We start from the raw sequence: 20,954 nt of genomic DNA on the forward strand, positions 1-20,954 counted from the left end.
ACAATAGATCACTTTTTAAGAATATATATGACAAAGTTGAAAACCAAAAAGCAGTAGAAATGCTGGCATTGAAAAGGATGCAAAATATTGAAATATGTTAACCATTGTAAAAACATAACCTTTTATAAAAATATGTTCATCTACCAAGGTGTTGAGGTGAATTACAGAATATTGGACCTAAGAGAAATCTGATCATTTCTATAGATCACCTATTAGGGAATCGTATAAATATAACAAATGAGAAATATTGAAGTAAAATAAAGAAAAAAAAATTAATGATTGAAAAAAATCATCCGCTGTTTTTCTATTTCTATATTGCAATAAAAATTGAACAAAATAAGACAAATGCATACAAAAAGAATCCAGAGCCTGGACTTCTCTTAATCCTCTAACTATTGGGCTATTCCTTCACTCCATAAAAAAGGAAACCACCAATAAATAGCAAAAGCATTAAGATTCATCTTTAAAATTGTGAAACAATATAGAGAGGGAGGGATGAAGGGAAAGACCTATGACAACTAATCCTGGAAATTTCAGCTTAATCTGAGGCGGAAATGAGCAGTAGGCAACATGAATCATCATATTTTAAATATGCGCAAATCAACAAGACCACTTTAATTTAAAAAGGTTCCTTATAGGAAAAGCTATCATAGCTTTACTGTGTGAATGGCACAAACTGTAGCCCCTGTTGCTCCATCAGTTAACAGAGATCACTGCCATTTGGCGGGAAACTTACCTGCACAACTTTGCAGCATCTAATTGTAACAGTGTGAGAGAGGTTATACTTTATAAAGCTTAAAAAGCAACTATGAAACAAAAAAATATTGATGACAAAATATTTTCAAATTCCATTACGTAGCTTCCCACTATTCCAAAACCTGTGGGATAGTTGTGTCCACCAACCAGCAGGTAGAGAGAAAATACTGAGGAGCTGGACTGGATGCCAAGAGAGATATGTCTCAGCACTCCAGCTGGTGGATGGACACACTTTTCAGCCTCTGGTTTTGAATGATTTGTGCCTGGTCTAGTTGGTCAGCTGGTTCCTAGTTGACCTGTGCGGGTGGCTTGAGTCTGCAGAGTCATATCTGGTGCCTCACAAATTTCCCTTTACCTCTCCCCTGTTTCCTGTGGAGCTCTCCTTTTCCAGTATAACAACCTTAAGAAAAAAAAAGAAGGGAAAGAGGTTTACTGGAGAGCGTGGAGCAGAGTATCAGTCCTGATTCTTTGTCATCTGTGGTAAGACTTGTAGAGACTGTGCTTGTGGGAAGCAACTGGCAGTGGAGGAGTGGCCTAGTGGTTAGAGCACTGATCTTGCAATCCAGAGGTGGCCAGTTGAAATCCTGCTGCTGCTCCTTGTGATCTTGGGCAAGTCACTTAACCCTCCATTGCCTCAGGTACAAACTTAGATTGTGAGCCCTCCTGGGACAGAGAAATATCCAGTGTACCTGAATGTAACTCACCTTGAGCTACTACTGAAAAGGTGTGAGCAAAATCTAAATAAATAATTAAGTCTGACTAAAGTTTGACTTAGAACCACTAGGAGGGCTGCAAGTTCTACTTGGTGCAGGGGAGGGATCCTGTCTCACCTCTTAGGACTGCATTGTGCTGTGTTTGTGCCAGTCGGGGTGAATGATGTCTCCTGTGGAGGCATTTAAGCAGTTTTCCCACTCTGGGACCTACTGGCAGGGTTGCCAGATGGCAAAACATTTTTACAATCCGTGCCCCAAAACCAGCCCACAAGTAGCCTGTGGGGAGCAGGGGGGTCCCCTTTTTGCAAGCAAATCATTGTGAGGCGCGGGGCGTCCCCCTTGGAGCCATGTGAAGAACGGCGATAGCTCCTCCCTCCCTGCTTCTGATGACCTCATCAAAAGTCACAACCTGCGACCATTGGAAACTTCCCTTGGCTACTAAAAAACCCCCCAAAAACCTCACTCAATGCTGCGGGATAACCGCAATGCTAGTAACCCTGGGTATTGGGCATTACAGAGCATGCAAGCCAGGAATCCCACGGGACATAGGGGAAACAGTCAGTGGTAGCAAGTCTGGGTTTGGCACAGCATCCTAGTATGCTAGGAACTTCGGGCTCGCTGGCAGGGCCGGTGCGCAGTTTGATGCAGGAGAACATGAGAATGGGCACCATTTTGGGGGGGCTGAAAGGCAGTGAGGAGCAGCCTCTTATCTGATTATGCGTGGAGCACAACCGCCATTTTACAGCCTTGGGGCCCAAAAGAGCATTCAGCTGCATTGGGATCTTTGTTTTCTTTAAAGTTTATATTGCTCTTAAACCAGACCTATTTACTAAAGCAGGGACAGTCAGGGTTGCTGCAGGGTGCTTCAGTTTCTTACCCCACTACCCCTCTGGCTCTTAAGAGATTTCGTTTAGCCTCATCTGTCCACTCCTGGAGTTTTATCACTGATTCTACCTCCTTATCTGATGTGGCCTCGTTATTATTGAAGAAACATCCTGATGCATCCAGTCATTCAAGATCTGATTACAGCAGGACGTGGGGCTGAGAGTGGGAAGAGCCATAGCTCTCCTCTATGCATTGGTTCCAGAGGAGAAAGAGAAATTGCAGCTTCCCAGGGTGGACTCCCTTGTTATGCTGGTGACTAAGAAGAGCACATTGCTGCTGGACGCGAGCATTGCTCTAAATGAACTACAGGATAGGAAGCTAGAAGGCTCGCTGAAACAAGCCTTTGAAGTGGCCTCTTTTGGGCCTTCAAGTGACAGTGTGCAGCTCATTCGTGGCTAGAGCATGCTTGAATTGGTATTGGCAGTCTGCAGCACAAGATAAGCACCATAATGCCCAGCTGGAAGCAGGGTTGGCCTACTTGGCAGATGATATTTGACATGTTATGGCTCACATTAGGTCTTTGGCTGTCGTGGAACGTTGGCAATTCTGTATGGGAGCACGGAGGTAAAACATCTCTGTTGTGAGATCCTGGCTTGTCAGCAGTTTAATTTCCTGAAGCTTCTCAGGCACTATCCAGGTAGTGACAAAGTGTTTAGACAGTTTTAATATTGATCCTTATTCAGTTACCCGTTATTGCCTGTTACTTTTCCATCTGTTCTCTGTTTCACTGTTCTAATTTTGTGACAAACCTTGTTAGTTTATTAACTCTGTTGTCCCGGACTGACTAAGAATCCTGGTAGTTTGTGGGTTGGGTGAATGGGTGCTTTCTAGGAACTTTGGGACCCCTGAGAGTGTGGTCCCAGCAACCTAGAAATCACCGGGTAATAACTTGAGAGTGGGAGACTCGCCCAGAGGCAAGTGGGACCCAGTCGGTGGGGTGGAGGGTGCTAGTGTAGAGCACATGCCCAGCTGCAGGCGGACCTGAGCAGTGCTGAGGGCAGTCCCTCCAGGTTGTTGCAGGGTTAACTCCAGGCGGGTGCTAGGCGTTTCGTGACACCCTTTCTACTTCATTGTCCGAAGAAAGGCACCTTTCATCTGGTCTTAGATCTAAAAGGTCTAAACCTCTGCTTCCGAGCGCCCTGCTTTCTCGTGGAAACACTAAGATCAGTTATTGTGTTGGTTCAAGCAGAATTTCTCATCACCCTTGATCTCAAGGAGGCGTACTTGCATATACCCATATTGCCACGACAGAGATTTCTACGTTTTGTGGTGCTGGGTCGTCACTTCCAGATCAGGGCTTTGCCCTTCGATCTTGCCATAGCACCAAGAACATTTACATGGTGGTGGTGGCGGCGGCCTTCTTTCAGCACCAAGGAATCGGAGTTCACCCATATATCATTGACTGGCTCATTCGTGCGTCATCCTATTCGGACAGCATGGTGGCAATGGACAAAGTTGTCCGTCTTCTGCAGTCGTCAGGTTGGGTGATCAATGTTGAGAAAAGCAGACTAACCCCATTGCAGATGCGGGAGTATCTGGGCAGACTAACCCCATTGTAGATGCGAGAGTATCTGGGCATTGTATTCGACAAGAGCAAGGGAGAGGATCTTCCTCACGGAATACAGGCAGTCGAAGCTGGTTCAACAGATGTCTTCTCAGTCAAGGCAGGCCCAGGGTCTGGGACTATGTCCAGATTCTGAGGTCAGTGACAGCGGCAATGGAAGTGGTGCCATGGGCAAAGGCTCATATGTGGCCTTTACAGGAGTCTCTTCTCAGCCGCTGGTCTCCGGTGTCATACAAGTATGACCTTCATCTTCCTTGGACACTGGTTGCCAGATGGAGTATGCAATGGTGGTTGTTGCCCAGGAGTTTAACGGTCTGAGCTCCTTTTCTGGTAACACAATGGGAGGTAGTGACAACAGCGCCAGTAAGTCTGGTTGGGAAACTCATTACAAGGTCCATCTGACACAGGTCATCTGGATGGAACAGGAGTCTCGTGGTTGATAAATCACTTGGAGCTCAGGATAGTGCGGAATGCCTTACGTGACTTTGTTTCCTTTCTGGCGGGGGGGCCTCGGTCCATGTTTTTTCCGACAGTGTGATGGTGGTGGCTTATATCAACAAGCAAGGTGGGACCTGTAGTCATGTGCAGCCTCCCTCATGAGTTGGATGAAGAAAAATCTTCTCTGCTTATCAGCAGCTCACATCACTGGGTCTTTGAATGTGGAGGTGAACTTTCTCAGCAGACACTCCATGGACATGGGAGAATAGAAACTATCCAGCCAGGGTTTTAGCTAATAGTGGACTGATGGGGTTCTGTGCTTCTGGACTTGATGGTGGCAAAAAGGAATGTCAAAGTGCCCAAGTTCTTCAGCCATTGGAAAGAACCAGGCTTGATGGGGATCGAGGCTGTACTGCAGCCCTGGCCAGAGACACATCTACTGTATGTCTTCCCTTCGTGGCCCATAGTAGGCCATGTGTTGAAAATGATCAAATTAATTCTCGTAGTCACGGAGGCCATAGCTTGTGGACCTGATTCGACTGCTAGTCGGGGATCTTATGTTCTCATGTCTTCCACAGGTACACGGCCTACTGAAGTAAGGTTCGGCTCTCATGGAGGGTCCGTGCCCCTTTGGTCTTACATCTTGGCCATTGAAAAAGCTTGGTTGAGACGAAAAGGTTAGTCTGATTCACTCATTGCTATTTTACTTCAGGCTTGGAAATGCTCTACATCCATGGTGTATGCAAGGGGTGGAGGACATTTGAGGGCTTATGTTCTGAGCGTGATCTTTTTGCCCTTCTCTGCTGAGATTACGCACATCCGAGCGTATCTCCAAGCAGGCCTTCAGAACAGATTGGCGTTTGGGTTCTCTAAAAGTTCACGTTGCAGCTTTGACCTGTTTCAGAGGCCGACTACAGAAGACGTCTCTTGCTGCACACCTGGATAGCGTTTGATGCTTGCAGCCTCCCTTTGGATGCCATGTCCAGAGTGGAACCTTAATTTAGTCCTTTGGGCTCTTTAGAAGCCTCCTTTTGAGCCACTCTGGAAGGCTTTCTTGAAAGATTGTATGCTAAAGACCGCTTTCTTGGTGGCAGTTGCATCGGCATGTAGAGTTTTGGAGCTTCAGTCTCTCGTCTGGATTCCTTTCTCCGCTTTTCGGAGGTGGGGGTCTCCCTGTGCATGTCTCCTTTCTTTGTTCCGAAGGTGGTATCAGCATTTCATCTCAACCAACCCATCTGTGGCGCTTTCATCCTTTCTCAGAGAGGACAAAGAGGCTTAGTATTCTTCCTTGAAGCTTTCGATGTGTGTCCTCATTAGAGTCCTCATTAGATATTTGGAAGTCTACTAATACAACTTAACATTTCTAGAGTGCTGCTAGGGTTACGCAGTGCTGTACAGTTTAACAACGAAGTCATGAATGAGTTTGCAAATCGGACGGACTGTTTGTGTTTTTTGATGACCAGAGGCTTGGCTTCATGGGATCCAAGCCTACAGTTGTTAGTTGGCCGAAGGAGGCTATCGTGTCAGCTTATTTGCTTGCGGGGAAGCAGGCTTATGAGGCCTTGCAGGCTCATTCTATGAGGCATACTGTGACGTGCTGGGCAGAGACTACCTTACAGTCCACAGTGGATATTTGCAAGTTGGTAACGTGATCAATGCTGCATACTTTTTGCCAAGTACTACAGGGTGCACATTGCGCTCTCAAGCCAGTTTGGGGGCTTTGGTCCTCAGGGTAGCAGTGCCAGGATCCCACCCACTCTAGGGATAGCTTTTAAACATCCCTCAAGTTCTGGAATAGCGGGAAGCTATGTAATAGAAGGAGAAATTAGGTCTTACCCGATAACTTTCCTTCCGTTAGTTCTTCCCACTATTCCTGAGGCCTGCCTGAGATTTCTGAGATGTTTAGTCTCCGATGAAATCACATAGCCAAAGAGATTCCGGCCACCACACGATCACAGATGTAATTGAACCAGGTTTGCAATGACCCTCACAACTTGATATTTGTCTACCTAAGTTAATTGTAAGCCATATTGAACTTACCACTAGGTTGGAAAATGTGGGGTACAAATGCTGAAATGAAATAATAGAATTCAATGTAAGTTTCTGTTGTTCAATGTCTATTCATCAATCCCTGTCTTATTTATAGTAACCGGACCATCAGAGGTGACCTTATCTGATGGTCCTGATTACTATAAATAAGACAAGGACTGATGAATAGATATTGAACAACAAAAACATATTGAAATCATGTGTTTGAGCATCTGTTGTTTGCAAGGTACCATATTGAGAGCCTAGTGATATTCTTATGAAATAATAGAATGGCATGAAGAGAATCTTATTACCTGTAGCACAACAGTCTTCTGGGCTCCTTTCAGTTTACGAAGTTGCTGAAAAAAAATCAGAATTACATTAAAACAGACATTGTTCAACTATTACAATCTGTAAATTGCAATTTTTTTTTTCTTACAGAAGCTGAGATGTGCACATCTGTTGCATAGGTTCAGTGGAAGTTTATTCTAGTAGAGAGTAACCACTCTTCATGTAGTTCTGGTGTGGATAGCCAGCATCTTATATTGGATACTGGAAATAGTTTGAGTTGATTTTCATGAGACCATCTTTAAAGTCCTTAAGCTCTGGTTTTGGGGAGAGTGGGAAGGTGGGGGACATGTGATGTGCTTCTAGAGAGAGGATGTGCTGAATTCCTATATGCTACTGACCTTTTTTACCACAATAAAATAATGATATTAAGATGTGTCTAAAGCTATGGCTAAGAAGAATGAAAGTGGATCGTTCTTTGTGCTGTGGCCAGATAAAACTGGTAAGCTGAAAGACACCAAATAAACTGCTGACCAAACGAACCAAGTTCGAGATCAAGGTGATGCTAGCTGAAAAGATGGTGCACCCATCCTTACTTCCTGATGAAGGGTGATATGCAGGAATTATCCTCACAAATCCGAATCTGTTTGGACAAGAGGCTGGAAATTGTAGTCAGTAAAGGTGGTTCAGCTTGTAGCAACCATGAACCAGACAGTGGGCCCACATGGGGGAAGTTGAGTCACCCATATCCCTTAATTTCTCCTTAACACTCAACTTAAAAGGTAGACAAGATATAGCTTTTTTCAAAGCACTGCAATAGAAGCACAACAGCTTGCACATAGACCTGCCCAAGTCAGCTGAAGGTCCGGATCCAGTTTGCTTCTTTGCAGAAAGGCTGCCTCAAATGTTACAGTTTATGTGTGTGTGCACATGGTCTTACAAAGTTACGTAGAGGTGTATTTTCAAAGCACTTACACTTACAAAGTTCCATAGTGCTTTGAAAATGAGCCCTATAGTAACCTATATAACTTTGTAAGTCTATGTGCTTTGAAAATGAACCTCAAGGTGTTTTGTTTTGTTTTTTTTAACAGGTTTTTCCCCCATTCCAAATTTGTTCTTGTTTTGTTATGTTTCAGAGACATTATGTTGTTCCCAGACGGATGGAGAGAGAGAAAGACAGACAGACATTCTCAATCCCTTATTTATAATTTCTTTCCAACATATGTTGGGTTGGAAAGAATAAAAAGTGTTAGTATCTACTGTTATATAATTGCATTTCCTTGGCCAACATGTGCCTGATTAATTGAAATGTCTTATATGTTGTGAAATGTTTTTAACATGTTCACTTGGATGTTTTAATTACAGGTTGTTTCTTGTTCATAGCACCATGGTCACACTCATTCATACTTTAGCAGATCACAGTGATGATGTCAACTGTTGTGCCTTCTCTTCATCTTATTTGGCATCCTGCTCAATGGACAAAATGGTTCGCATATATTCATTAAGTAACTTTGCAGAGCTTCCATATTCACCATTAAAAGGTCATACGTATGCAGTCCATTGCTGCTGCTTCTCTTCATCAGGAAAACTTTTAGCTTCATGTTCAACAGATGGAACCACAATATTATGGAATACACAGAATGGACAGAAATTAGCAGTGCTGGAACAGCCTAGTGGCAGCCCTGTAAGAGTGTGCAAATTTTCCCCAGAATCTGCATATTTGGCTTCAGGTGCAGCTGATGGTACTTTAGTTTTGTGGCATGTCAACTCACTGAAATTTTATAGGTGAGTTTTTTGTTTGTTTTAAATAAAAAAAAAAACCCCAGTATAAATGTATTGTGTATTTTACATTTTGTAGATAAAATGGTGTGATAGCTGTATTAGTCCACTTTTAAAGGTAATAAGTAGAAAGAAAAGAAGATGATATATTTTTATTGGACTAACAATGCATTTTTTGATCAGCTTTCAAAGGCAATACCACCTTCAGATCAGAAATGATCAGATCAGAAGAAGGTATTGACTTCGAAAGCTAATCAAAAAATGAATTGATAGTCCAGTAAAAAAGATGATACATTTTTTAAATTAAATTATAGAGACACCGTTAACCTGGTTGGGATGGAGTTCCCGAGCTACTCAACTCAATGAGTGAGGGGAAGAAAGGTAGGGTAGAGGGCATCTGGATGGTAGAGGCAGATCGTTTATCATTTATTAGGATTGCTATACTGCTTCTTTTGCATGCAAATTGAAATGGTTTACAAACATAAAATAAACATAAAACCAAACCTATCTAATAGGAACTCCATAAAATAAATAACAAAGCAGAACTAGTCACAGTACGTCAGTTGCTATGGTATGAACAGATTGAAGAAACAAATACATTAAAAAGTAAAAAAAATAAATTAAGAATGCCATATGGTTGGTAGACTTTGGGGCTCATTTTCAAAGCACTCAGACTTACAAAGTTATATGCCTCCACGTAGCCTACAACTGTGACTAGATCCTGGCTGTATCATTTTCAAACCAACACATGAAAACATGGCGCACTCTGTAAGCCCTTTTTGCCCTTATTTGGAAGGTTGACCCCCCCCACCCCCCCTAGTGGAAGTATCATGAGATGACTGCAAGGGGGCATGGGCATCATCTTGGGGCCATATGGGGCAGGAGCAGAGGGATCCCCTTTGGATAGGCCCTGGGGGTTGGGGGGAGGGTTCAGAACTGCTGGCAGGAGGAGTGGGTTCAAAAGGAGATAAGCAGCTGTGTTCCGAGGGTAAAGATCAGATGGGGGGATTGGCTGTGGTGGTGGAGAGATCTGATGCCAGGGAGTCTGCTGTGAGTGAGACCTTGCTCGGGGGAAAAGATCTGAATGGGGCTGTTACCGCACCTTACTAGCGTTTTGCCTACACTTATGGGAAAGAGCTGGTGTAATTCCTGACTTTTGTGTTGTGACATACACATGTATTCCCTATATCCCTATTCTGTTCTTCCCTAGCCCTGCCCAGAACATGTTTCCACTATGCCCCCTTCCCACCGAAATGTAGACATGATATTCACGTGTAAAAATCAGCTTTTACATTTGTATGCTCTGATTTTTACACATGTATATCACAAATAGGGTTTCTAAAATCAGGGCTAGTTTCCCTATTGAATGAATAGCAATGGCATCTTAGTACGGCAAATGCAGTGATCTTAAGTACGCCTGCTAAGCACAGTATCACTAATAGAAAATGGAAAGAAAAAAAATATTGATAATAGGAAATGGAATAAATAAGAAATATTTGTTTTATAATTGCTTCACCTGTGTTAAGGTTTCATGTGCTTTAGTTCACAGAACTAGCATTTCCTTTAAAAAGTTCCTTTTTAAAAAATATGCAGCTACAATAAAAATCCACAACTGAAGTCTTTATGTTGTAGGTTTTCAGTATGCCAGTAGAATAACTTGCAATTTTGGAAACTGTGGTCTCTTTATATAATTCCCTTAGGGCCCTTTTTACCAAGCTGCAGCAAAAGGGGGCTGGTGCTGGCATCGGTGTGTGTTTTACACGCATGCTGAGGCCCCCTTTTTCCACAGCTGGTAAAAGGGAAGTCTCGCCTTCCTGCAGGAAATAGCCGTGCGGCAAGTAAAGCACTTGCCATGTGCCCATTTCGGAGGGGGGGGGGGGGGGGGAAAGGAGCCCTTACCGCCACCCATTGAAGTGGCGGTAAAGGTTCCCATGTTAACCTGGCGCTAACCAGGCAGTTCCCGATACTGGCCGATTACCGCCGAGTACACTCCGACGCTACAAAAATAAATACATTTTTGTAGCGCCGGAAATGACGGCTCGCTGGGAGTGGGAAGTACCGCTGGGCTGTTGCGGTAGCCTGGCGGTACTTCCTGTATAGCAAGTGGTAAGCCCGCGTTGGGCTTACCGCCTCTTAGTAAAAGGAGCCCTTGATGAAAGAATTACTGAAGCAACATTCTGGCTGAAGAATCTTTAACATAATCACTACGCTAAAGCACATCTATATAGAGGGGAAAAGTTGTTGGACATCTGTGTCTAAAACACCTGTAAAACTTCAGGCAATCAAACAGTCCATTGTGACACCATCTCCCTCCAGGCATGTGTTTCTAGTGAATTTTCTCATCTGAATGGCTGCATAGGGTTTGCGATCATTCCCCAGAAAGAGCCCTTTGAGAATGTTGCTCACTTGTGCATGAGCAGAAGAGATCCAGTGGTTTTGAACTGTTACATAGCCATGTGTTTGTAACATGGATCTGAACTGATTCTAAACCTGGTGTGTGTGTGAATTTATTATCTCTATGATACTTGGACCCCAACTTTAATTTCAACCTAACCAACTATAACTATATATCTAATTCTAAAATAAGATTATTTTTGATTTTAAGGTACTTGTTCACTAAAGCATGAATATGCACCTGTTAATCTATGTTAACTTCAACCTGATTTGTGTTAATTTCTTTGGATTATCGTGCTTTAGTGAATAAGGGTCTTAAGCTTTTATAAGCTCGAAAATACACCTCTCTGTATGTTTGTTTATTTTTGGTTCCAGCGGCTTTCTCTTGTATCTTTGGGTTTCCAGCCCCTACTAGGTGGTCTTCATTCTTATTTAACTAGATGGATTCGATGATCTCTTTGTGCCATTAGTTACTATGCTATGATTTTAACTAGTTTGTAACAACTAATAAGTTTCCTGCTTTGATAACGTATATCAGTGTAATGAACTCTCGTCGCCATTAACAAATTTTACTTACAATTCAAACCAACCACAACTAATAGAAGTTTCAGGAATAGTTGGCTATATCAAAGAGTAGAAAGAATACTGATTTCTGTTAAAACTAGTTTAAAAGGAGGAAAATTGAGTAGTAATTTTCAACATGTCTAAGGGGCATTAAAATCTGGTGAAACTTGACCCTTTACCTCTTCATTTTTTCTGTCTTCCTCATTTTAGCATGATATGATGTAGTACTTGTATTCCGCCAACTCCCAAAATATGGTTCAAAGCAGATTCCAACAATAAAAAAATAGACCTTGATTATAATAGATATAGATCATGATTCTTTCCTGAATCTGGCATGAGTTTGTCCTTAAGCTAGCCAACACGGTTGAACACAGTTATTGTAATATCATCAGATCTGGCCACAGAGGATTCCTTTCTGAAGTGGTGTCACTCAGTTCTCCTTAGCTGGGGCATTTGCTTCTCAAGTTGGCCACCTTTCTGTTGATGTTATTGTCCTGGGACTTGTTCAGGATTTTGTATTGTTAATTTGAAATGTTTTGAAAGTATTACATTTCTAAAGCTTTGTTTTATTCTGTTGCTTGTATCCTAGATCTGGTTCCGTTAAGGATGGTTCTCTGGTGGCCTGTTCATTTTCTTCTGATGGAAATATTTTTGTCACTGGATCATCAGGTGGAGACTTGACAGTGTGGGATAATAATATGAGATGTTTATATGCTGAGAAAGCACATGATCTTGGAGTCACCAGCTGTGACTTTTCTTCACAGCCAATTACTGGTTGGTTGCCTTCACATTTAAGGGTATTGCCTAAAGACCTTATCCAGGCAAAATATCAGGCAGTGCATCTAAAATCAATAATAGGCAATCTGGCTGGTTTAGGCTTTATGCGCTTGTACTACATCCTCCTGACCTTTGTCTGAATTGGGTCTTTAAGGAATTTGTGTGTGTATGTGTGTGTCAAGAAATAAATGAGTCCTTTTATCAATAAGCTAATGAATTACTATTTTACAGATTTCATTCTCATTAAAACTGTTTGCTATTTCAAAATGTCTTGATTTTTTTTGATCAGATGGAGAACATGGTTCAAAATCTTTTCGACTTGCATCTTGTGGTCAGGATAACCAAGTCAAGTTATGGGTTCTGTCATTAAATGTTATCACAGGTATGTTTGCATTAAAAAAATGATGATTGTCCTGAAATATCTGCTTGAAATCTGAGGGATTTTTCTGTGGAAAGTGGAAGAAATTGCCAAATTCCTTACTATAATTGGAGACTATGGGCCCATTTACTAAGCTGCATTAAGCAGTGAACATGGGCTTTTGCTGCATGGTACACATTACTATGGGGCCGTGCTGATACCAGCCAAGGCTTGAAAAGCAGCCAGCATGGTGCTTAAAAAAAAAAAAAAAGTGTTAGCTGCTTAAAATGGGAGTGGATAGGAGCTGGGCATGATATGGATGGGTAGACCAATCTAAACCTCGAAAAGAGCTTTAATGGCTATCTGCATAAAGTTCATAATACAAATAACAAAAGATGATATCCTTGCATAGTACTGATGTCATCAAAAATTAATATTAACAGGAGGAAAAAACCTCAAATTGTAAGGGAACACTCTATCGTTGATACCATCAACATTAAGGAGGTCCCTTCACTTATCATGGGTAAAAAACCTCCTTTATTGTCTCAAAGAAATTTTCATTTTTATATTGGCTCATGCTCTACTTGAGACAACCCTCCATCTATTTCTGTAAATATAGTACGGAATGATGCACTTATCTTATTAAATCTGCAGTCAGCTCAAGACCCACCACGGCCCGACTTTGGCCACAGTTTCAAATCCTTCCTCAGGGTCCGTGGTGTCTGACTGGCAAAATCTGTAAATAAAGTGCATCAAAATTACATCAGTTCACATTATTTCTCTAACTAGACTTCACAGATTCAAACTCAAAATCGGTTTAACTTACATAGTGCTTTCTTCACAGCTAGCTCACGCTTATTAGTCCATCAAAAATGGCTCCGATTTATATATGCCGACGTCAGACGCCGACTTGATAAACCCCTCCTATCTCAGATGTTCGTCAAATGACGTCATTTTATAGTTACGCGCTAATTCAAAAAAATTTATTCCATTCGATCTTGGTGTTCATACCAAATGGACATAATGTATGTAAACGAAAAATCCAACGTTGTTCTTGTCTCAACAAAAGAAGTTTCTTATCCCCTCCTCCAGTCTGCCATCTTAACTGTTGCAGTACAAAGCACCTTAAGCTCTCAAAAGAGTGTTCTTCCTTATTACAATGAGCTGCTAAAGGTGCTGTTGTTTTGTTGATGTTAATATCACTTTTATGTTCAATCAACCTCGTAGAAAGTCTTCTGGATGTTTGTCCAATATAAAGTTTACTGCAACTACAAATTATGCAGTAGACCACCCAATCAGACAAGCATGAAGTACTTTGTCGCAAACTATATTTTTTCTTAGACTGGGTATCTGTGAATTCCTTAATTTCAAGCATAATGTCACACATATTACATCCTCCACATTTTTTGTGACCAACTTGACTTTCTTGACTATATATCGGTTGTCTTAATGCTGAAGGGGCCAAAATTTCTTTTAAATTTCTTTTAATTTCTCCCCTGAACATGTAGAAGGTTCCTTATAAGGCATATCCTTATTACAATTGGATGATAACACCTCACCTTCAGCATCATGGAATTTGTATCAGAATTTATCATGTTGTCTTATTAAAGCCGAATTGCATAATGCTACGATAGAATATTGTAAGAAAGAATTAATCCCTAGAGGTTTGCGTATCTCTAAAGAACCTAAATTATTCCTTGAAGACAAACAGTTTTTACAAAATTGGGCAGGAATATTGAATAAATGTGCCCTGGATTTAATGGTGTTAATTATTGATAAAACGCGAGAAACAATGACACAAATTAAAAAGGATATAGAGGTAACAGAAGTTCTCTTGAAACAAAAAGAATCTCTAGAAATGTTTAATAAACAACAAGATGATATTAAACACAAGATGGATCGTTTGAGATATGATATCCAGCAAATGAAAGTAAAAAAGTTCCGTCGGGATGAAAAAGATTATGAAAATAAATCAGTATATCCTTGGTTTTATAAAGATAACAGCGAACAGAAACCTGCTTTTGAAGGAGGAAGCGATGGTTTAGACTCTGATTCCACCAGTTCGGGAAGTGATAATCGTTTTTTAGAACAAGGCAGAGGGAAACAAGGTCGAGGCAGAGGCAGGGCCTCGAGACAAGGATCCAGACAAGATCGGAATTATGGACCGGACAGGTCCGACCGACCAGTAACTCGGTCACAATAAAGGAAGATTCAAAGGTAATTAATTTATCGAAATACCCTGTGTCAGCAGTGGAATATAAAGTACTTGCGAAAGGATTATCTTATGTACCCACGGTATCCTATGATCCATTTCAGAATAGAATAGATCTTGAAAGATTTATACGATCGATACACATTAAATCTTTCAGAAAAGATGTCTCGAGGGTTAAATTGAAATCGAAGTGGATTCCCCCCACTCCACCAGAACCTGCTGTGACTATTTTTAAACAACTAATCCTTAAAGAATTAGAAAAAATAGAAAGTAGCCTACAGAGAAAATCTTCTAATTGCACCCCAGAAGAAAAATTAGCAATCGAATCTTTGAGAGGTAACGATCAGATTGTTATAAGGAAAGCAGACAAAGGTGGCTCGATTGTGATTCAAGACAGAATAACATATGAGCTGATACAGGATCCTACGCCTGCTCTACAAGAAAGAATTTTTTCTATAACAGGAAAAGGATACGCCAGTAGTTTTATTACTCAGAATTTGCATTTTTAAATAAAAAATCACCACGTATCCCTGTTTTCTACACTTTACCAAAAATTCATAAGCGGCTTAATAATCCACCAGGTCGCCCTATAGTTTCCAGCAATGATTCAGTACTTGAGCCGTTATCTATATATGTTGATACTTTCCTGCGTCCCTTTGTGCAACAATCTAAATCGTATATAAAAGATACCACAGATTTTTTAAAACATCTACAGACTATCCAAAACCCTGATAAAGATTGGCTCTTGGTAACAATGGATGTAACTAGTCTATACACTGTTATTTCACAAGATGAAGCGCTACTTGTTTTAGAAGGAGTAGGTATTAAAGTAGAGGGCTGATTGTACGGTACCCACTACTTTCATTTTGGAATTAGCCTCATTAACTTTAAAAAATAATTTTTTTCAGTTTGAGGGAAGGCTCTTTAAGCAAGTATCCGGGGTTGCGATGGGTTTGCACCCTCGGTAGCAAATCTGTTTGTTGCAGATTTTGAGGAAAGATATGTCTATGTCTCACCAGGGTTTGCCAAAATCAAGCTTTGGTTAAGATTCATAGACGATATTTTTTGTCTATGGATGGGATCCCGAGAAGAACTTGAGGATTTTGTTATATTTTTGAATCAATGTCATCCTGCTCTGAAATTCACCATACAATATGATAAACATGGTGTCATTTTTAGATGTTTTGGTTAATAAAGTGGATACAGGGTTTTACACTACCATTTTCCGAAAGGAAACAGAAACACTTTATTATATTATGACAGCTGTCATCCTAAAAAATTGAAAGACAGCTTACCTTTTTCTCAATTTTTACGCTATAGGCGTATATGTTCAGATTTATCAGAGTATAAAAATAAGGCAAAAGATTTAAGTAGTAGATTGAAAGAAAGAGGATATCCTAAAAAAGTGATACAATCAGCTTATAGAAGAGCTAAATACAATAATCGTGATTATCTTCTGGAGCCTAAAAAGATCATTGATGAAGGGGAACAAGATGTCATGACCTGTGTGCTACGCCATTCCACTATGGTGAATAAAGTCGCTGCAGCGATTAGATCCCATTGGCATGTTATCCGGACTTTACCTGAGTTTGAGAATAGTACATTAAGACTGGCTTATAGGAGGGGCCGCAATTTAAAAGAAATTTTGGCCCCTTCAGCATTAAGACAACCGATATATAGTCAAGAAAGTCAAGTTGGTCACAAAAAATATGGAGGATGTAATATGTGTGACATTATGCTTGAAATTAAGGAATTCACAGATCCCCAGTCTAAGAAAAAATATAGTTTGCGACAAAGTACTTCATGCTTGTCTGATTGGGTGGTCTACTGCATAATTTGTAGTTGCAATAAACTTTATATTGGACAAACGTCCAGAAGACTTTCTACGAAATTGATTGAACATAAAAGTGATATTAACATCAACAAAACAACGGCACCTTTAGCAGCTCATTGTAATAAGGAAGAACACTCTTTTGAGAGCTTAAGGTGCTTTGTACTGCAACAGTTAAGATGGCAGACTGGAGGAGGGGATAAGAAACTTCTTTTGTTGAGACAAGAACAACGTTGGATTTTTCGTTTACATACATTATGTCCATTTGGTATGAACACCAAGATCGAATGGAATAAATTTTTTTGAATTGGCGCGTAACCATAAAATGACTTCATTTGACGAACATCTGAGATAGGAGGGGTTTATCAAGTCGGCGTCTGATGTCGGCATATATAAATCGGAGCCATTTTTGATGGACTAATAAGCGTGAGCTAGCTGTGAAGAAAGCACTATGTAAGTTAAACCGATTTTGAGTTTGAATCTGTGAAGTCTAGTTAGAGAAATAATGTGAACTGATGTAATTTTGATGCACTTTATTTACAGATTTTGCCAGTCAGACACCACGGACCCTGAGGAAGGATTTGAAACTGTGGCCAAAGTCTGGCCTTGGTGGGTCTTGAGCTGACTGCAGATTTAATAAGATAAGTGCATCATTCCGTACTATATTTACAGAAATAGACAGAGGGTTGTCTCAAGTAGAGCATGAGCCAATATAAAAATGAAAATTTCTTTGAGACAATAAAGGAGGTTTTTTACCCATGATAAGTGAAGGGACCTCCTTAATGTTGATGGTATCAACGATAGAGTGTTCCCTTACAATTTGAGGTTTTTTCCTCCTGTTAATATTAATTTTTGATGACATCAGTACTATGCAAGGATATCATCTTTTGTTATTTGTATTATGGGTGGGTAGGCGTCAGCTGTGACAGCATGTGGGTCAGTACTGTGCTAGGTGTTGCAACTGCTGATAGTACAGCCACACTTACCACCATCTCAAGAGGAGGTGGAATGGACATCTGTACTACTGGCTGTCTAGTAGCACAACTGCTGTGAAAAAAGTTCCACAGCAGCACATTTCACTCTTCCTCAGAATGCAACTGAATTAACCCCAGTCCCCTCCACCCCCCCCCCCCAAGGACTTACACTGGGGTTAACTATTGATGGTTTCAGTGGACCCTGGTGGGAGTGGCGCACTCCACTTCTACCTGGGACTTTGCTAGGATCCAAAATGTCACTGATGATGATATTGGTAGTTTCTTGGTGTTACTGGTAAAAGGCATCCTTCCACATGAGATATCTCTTAGCAGTAATACCACCAGAATGCCCCCCCACCCGAGGTCGCCGGCCCCCCCCTCCACCTGCTACCGGGCCGGGCCCTGCACTAACCTTAAACACCTCTTTTCAGCACGTTTGCAGCAAGCAGCAGCAGGGCAGACCTCTCCTTCCTTCCGTGCCCCGCCCTCGCGGACGTTACGTCAGGCGAGGGTGGGACACGGAAGGAAGGAGTGGCCTGCCCTGCTGCTGCTTGCTGCGAACGTGCTGAAAGGAGGCATTTAAGGTTAGTGCTGGGCGCGACGGAGGGAGGGCGGGTCGGACTGCAGTGTCGCCGGGCCCCCTTCGGGGCCCCCCCCCCTCTCGGCAGCCCTGGAGTGAGGTTTGTGATTTTGAGAGCAGGCTTTGGCAATTCAGGGAGGGATCCAGTTGGGAGTTTTCAGTGGGGCTGCATTGCATTGCAGGTGCTCAGGGAGGGATCCAGTTGGGAGTTTTCAGTGGGGCTGCATTGCATTGCAGGTGCTATCTGTCACCGCATATAACGTTATGCCCACATGCTAATTCTTTGCCCTGTGTGGTAAATGCACGGCAGATGCTGGGCATAACCCCTGCATTTACCTCAAAGACTTTGTACTTAAACAGCGTATTTTTGTTTTTAATATGCAGTACGTGCAAAACTTAAAGCACTTTAGTAAAAGTTATAAAGAGAATGAAAAAAAATGTTTAAAGTACGTAAATTCACAGAATAAAGGGGCTTTGATGTTTAGTTAATGAGCAGATATTGTTTCTGGTTGCTGAGTACCATTGTCAGTATTCTCTCTGATAACATCCATGTATTTGATGTCCCTGAATAGTTTGTGGTTTCTGTTCTGAAGGGAAAGAACCACAGCTAGTTCTTGGGGTCTGGGGTCATGGAGAAAGAGATCCTTTGCTCCAGTCATGGAAGATTTCCTTATTTTATATTTTTTTTACCCTCAAGATCCATTTTTTTTCCCCTAAATATTTCTGACCTTTGAGTTCTGTATAGTAATATTTCCTAGCTAGTATGCCTTCAGATCTGGTCAAGTGTGCCAGAGAAGAAAAATCATTGCTGGTGCTCAAGTCCAGACTAGCAGATGGGCTCTGCTCTCAGTAACTTGCAGCAACAGTGGCTTTTAAGTTCAGAAGATGCTTTATAAGCACATGTGCAATCACACATGTCTCTCTCCTTCCTAGATACAGCATGAGCGCCAGAGTGTGGAAATTAGGCAGCTTGTAGTGCAAAAAAGCAGGACCTGGCTATCATACCACACACATTGCACAAAGCAATTGGCATTCCTTTGTTTATCTTTCTCATTTTAGTCTTCAAGTCTCTGGTGGGGCTTTGATTGCTTCCCTAGTTTTTCTTTTGGCCACATGATGCCTCTATACCCACAGAGCTTATGCGATAGAGTTTGGTGTGCAACGCAGAATGTTTGAAAAAGTGTGAACACATAAGGGGCTTTTCTTAAATATGTATACGTATTGCTATATCACTTATACAATATTTAGATTTGGGCTAAAAATCACTGTGTTTTATAGATAAGCTTTGTAAGCAATAGCCAAGTGTAGTGTAGTATGGGACTCTACCAGTTTAACCCCAGGGCCATTCCAATTTTGGGCAATACTTGAATTGGCCAGTGTTAGAAATGGGATACGACTAGATGGACCTTCGTTATGATCTAGTAGGACAACTCTTACGTTCTTATTCTATGAGTAATTGTAGCCTTTGTGGTTTTGTATTTTTTTCCTCATTTGACTTTTCTCTTTAATCATTCTTGGTAGGTTTTGAAATGAAATTTAAATGCACATTAAGTGGACACTCTGCCCCAGTTCTCTCTTGTGCATTCTCATATGATGGACAAGTTTTAGTCTCGGGGTAAGGAATGTTATTTCATTTAATTTGTAGCATAGTTGTCTTTCTACTGTATTTAGAACCATAGACTTTAAGGTCAACAAAGAAACTGCAAGTTACATATTTTTAAAAAAAGATAAATATATTATATATATACCCTGTTTCCTCGAAAGTAAGACATCTCCCGAAAATAAGCCCTAGTAGAGGTTTTCCTGAATTAGTAGATATAAGGCCTCCCCCGAAAGTAAGACCTAGCAAATTTTTGTTTGAAAGCAGGGCCGCCGAGAGCCGGACAAGGCCGCCCCCCGGGCCGCCCCCCACCCAAGGTCGCCGGCCCCCTTCCACCCACCCTCCGTCACTCCCGGAACTAACCTTAAACGCCTCCTTTCACCTTCGCAGCAGCAGGGCAGACCTCTCCTTCCTTCCGTGCCCCGCCCTCGCGGACATTCATTCCAATATGCCCAGACCTCTCTTCAAGATCCATCACATGTGGAAATAAGTACTCCCTTTCCCACACCAGCATCTGTAGTATGATGTATAACTCATTTGATGTGTTTATTGCCACGTTATAGAACTCTTCCTGATGCTATGTTATCTACAGCATTCCTTGTACTTCAGATCTGAGATTGTATGGACTCGGAGCCAGATTTACAGTTATCTAAGTACATCCTTTTGGTCTTTAATCCACAATTCCCCCAACTCCCCCACCCCCCCCCCCCCACCAGTCTAACCCCAGGACCATTCCATTTTGGGCAATGAAGGAGCCTATACAAGTGGGTCAGCTTTTTGATAAGATGATGGCTTTTGGACGTTATGGTTTACAATTAATTTTGAGCTCGATATACTGCATAGTCCGGCAAGCAGATCAAGGTGCTTTACAATAAACACACAAAAATCGGAAAGGAAATCCAGAGAGTGAAGGGAATGTTTAATCGCACACACTGCAAAAGAACAGCATTCCACTGAGTGCAAATACAGGCAAACATACTATCTAGTTGGGCACACCAACAAAACCCAAAAAGCCTTATGGAAAATGTGGATTTTCAAGACTTTTGAATTTCTTAAATGATCCCGCAAATATCTGAATGGAGGTTGTTCCAAAGTTTTGGGGCCAGGAAATAAAAAGCAGATTGTTGAATTGATTCATAATGAGCTGACTTGGGGCTGGACAATAATAGGTGATTTGAATTTAGTAATCTTAACGATCTTGAAGGAGTATACA

The 20,954-nt window shown here is 41.5% G+C and overlaps 1 protein-coding gene across 3 annotated transcripts in view; it reads left to right on the forward strand.

Annotated features, from left to right (window-relative positions):
• WDSUB1 (WD repeat, sterile alpha motif and U-box domain containing 1) overlaps nucleotides 1–20,954 on the forward strand; it is a 61,462-nt gene that overhangs the window by 3,547 nt on the left and 36,961 nt on the right. Inside the window, exons 1-5 of one of the 3 annotated variants that reach the window (XM_030210234.1) lie at nucleotides 7,881–7,920; nucleotides 8,038–8,457; nucleotides 11,999–12,183; nucleotides 12,476–12,568; nucleotides 19,663–19,756. In XM_030210234.1, the coding sequence (XP_030066094.1) occupies nucleotides 8,060–8,457; nucleotides 11,999–12,183; nucleotides 12,476–12,568; nucleotides 19,663–19,756 (770 nt within the window). In that variant the 5' untranslated portion in view covers nucleotides 7,881–7,920; nucleotides 8,038–8,059. Of the gene's footprint in view, nucleotides 1–7,880; nucleotides 7,921–8,037; nucleotides 8,458–11,998; nucleotides 12,184–12,475; nucleotides 12,569–19,662; nucleotides 19,757–20,954 lie in introns of those variants that run through there. The other 2 variants (XM_030210233.1, XM_030210235.1) reach the window with 2 other exon arrangements.

The sequence above is a fragment of the Microcaecilia unicolor genome, chromosome 7, assembly GCF_901765095.1.
Source record: "Microcaecilia unicolor chromosome 7, aMicUni1.1, whole genome shotgun sequence".
Taxonomy (NCBI): Eukaryota; Metazoa; Chordata; class Amphibia; order Gymnophiona; family Siphonopidae; genus Microcaecilia; species Microcaecilia unicolor.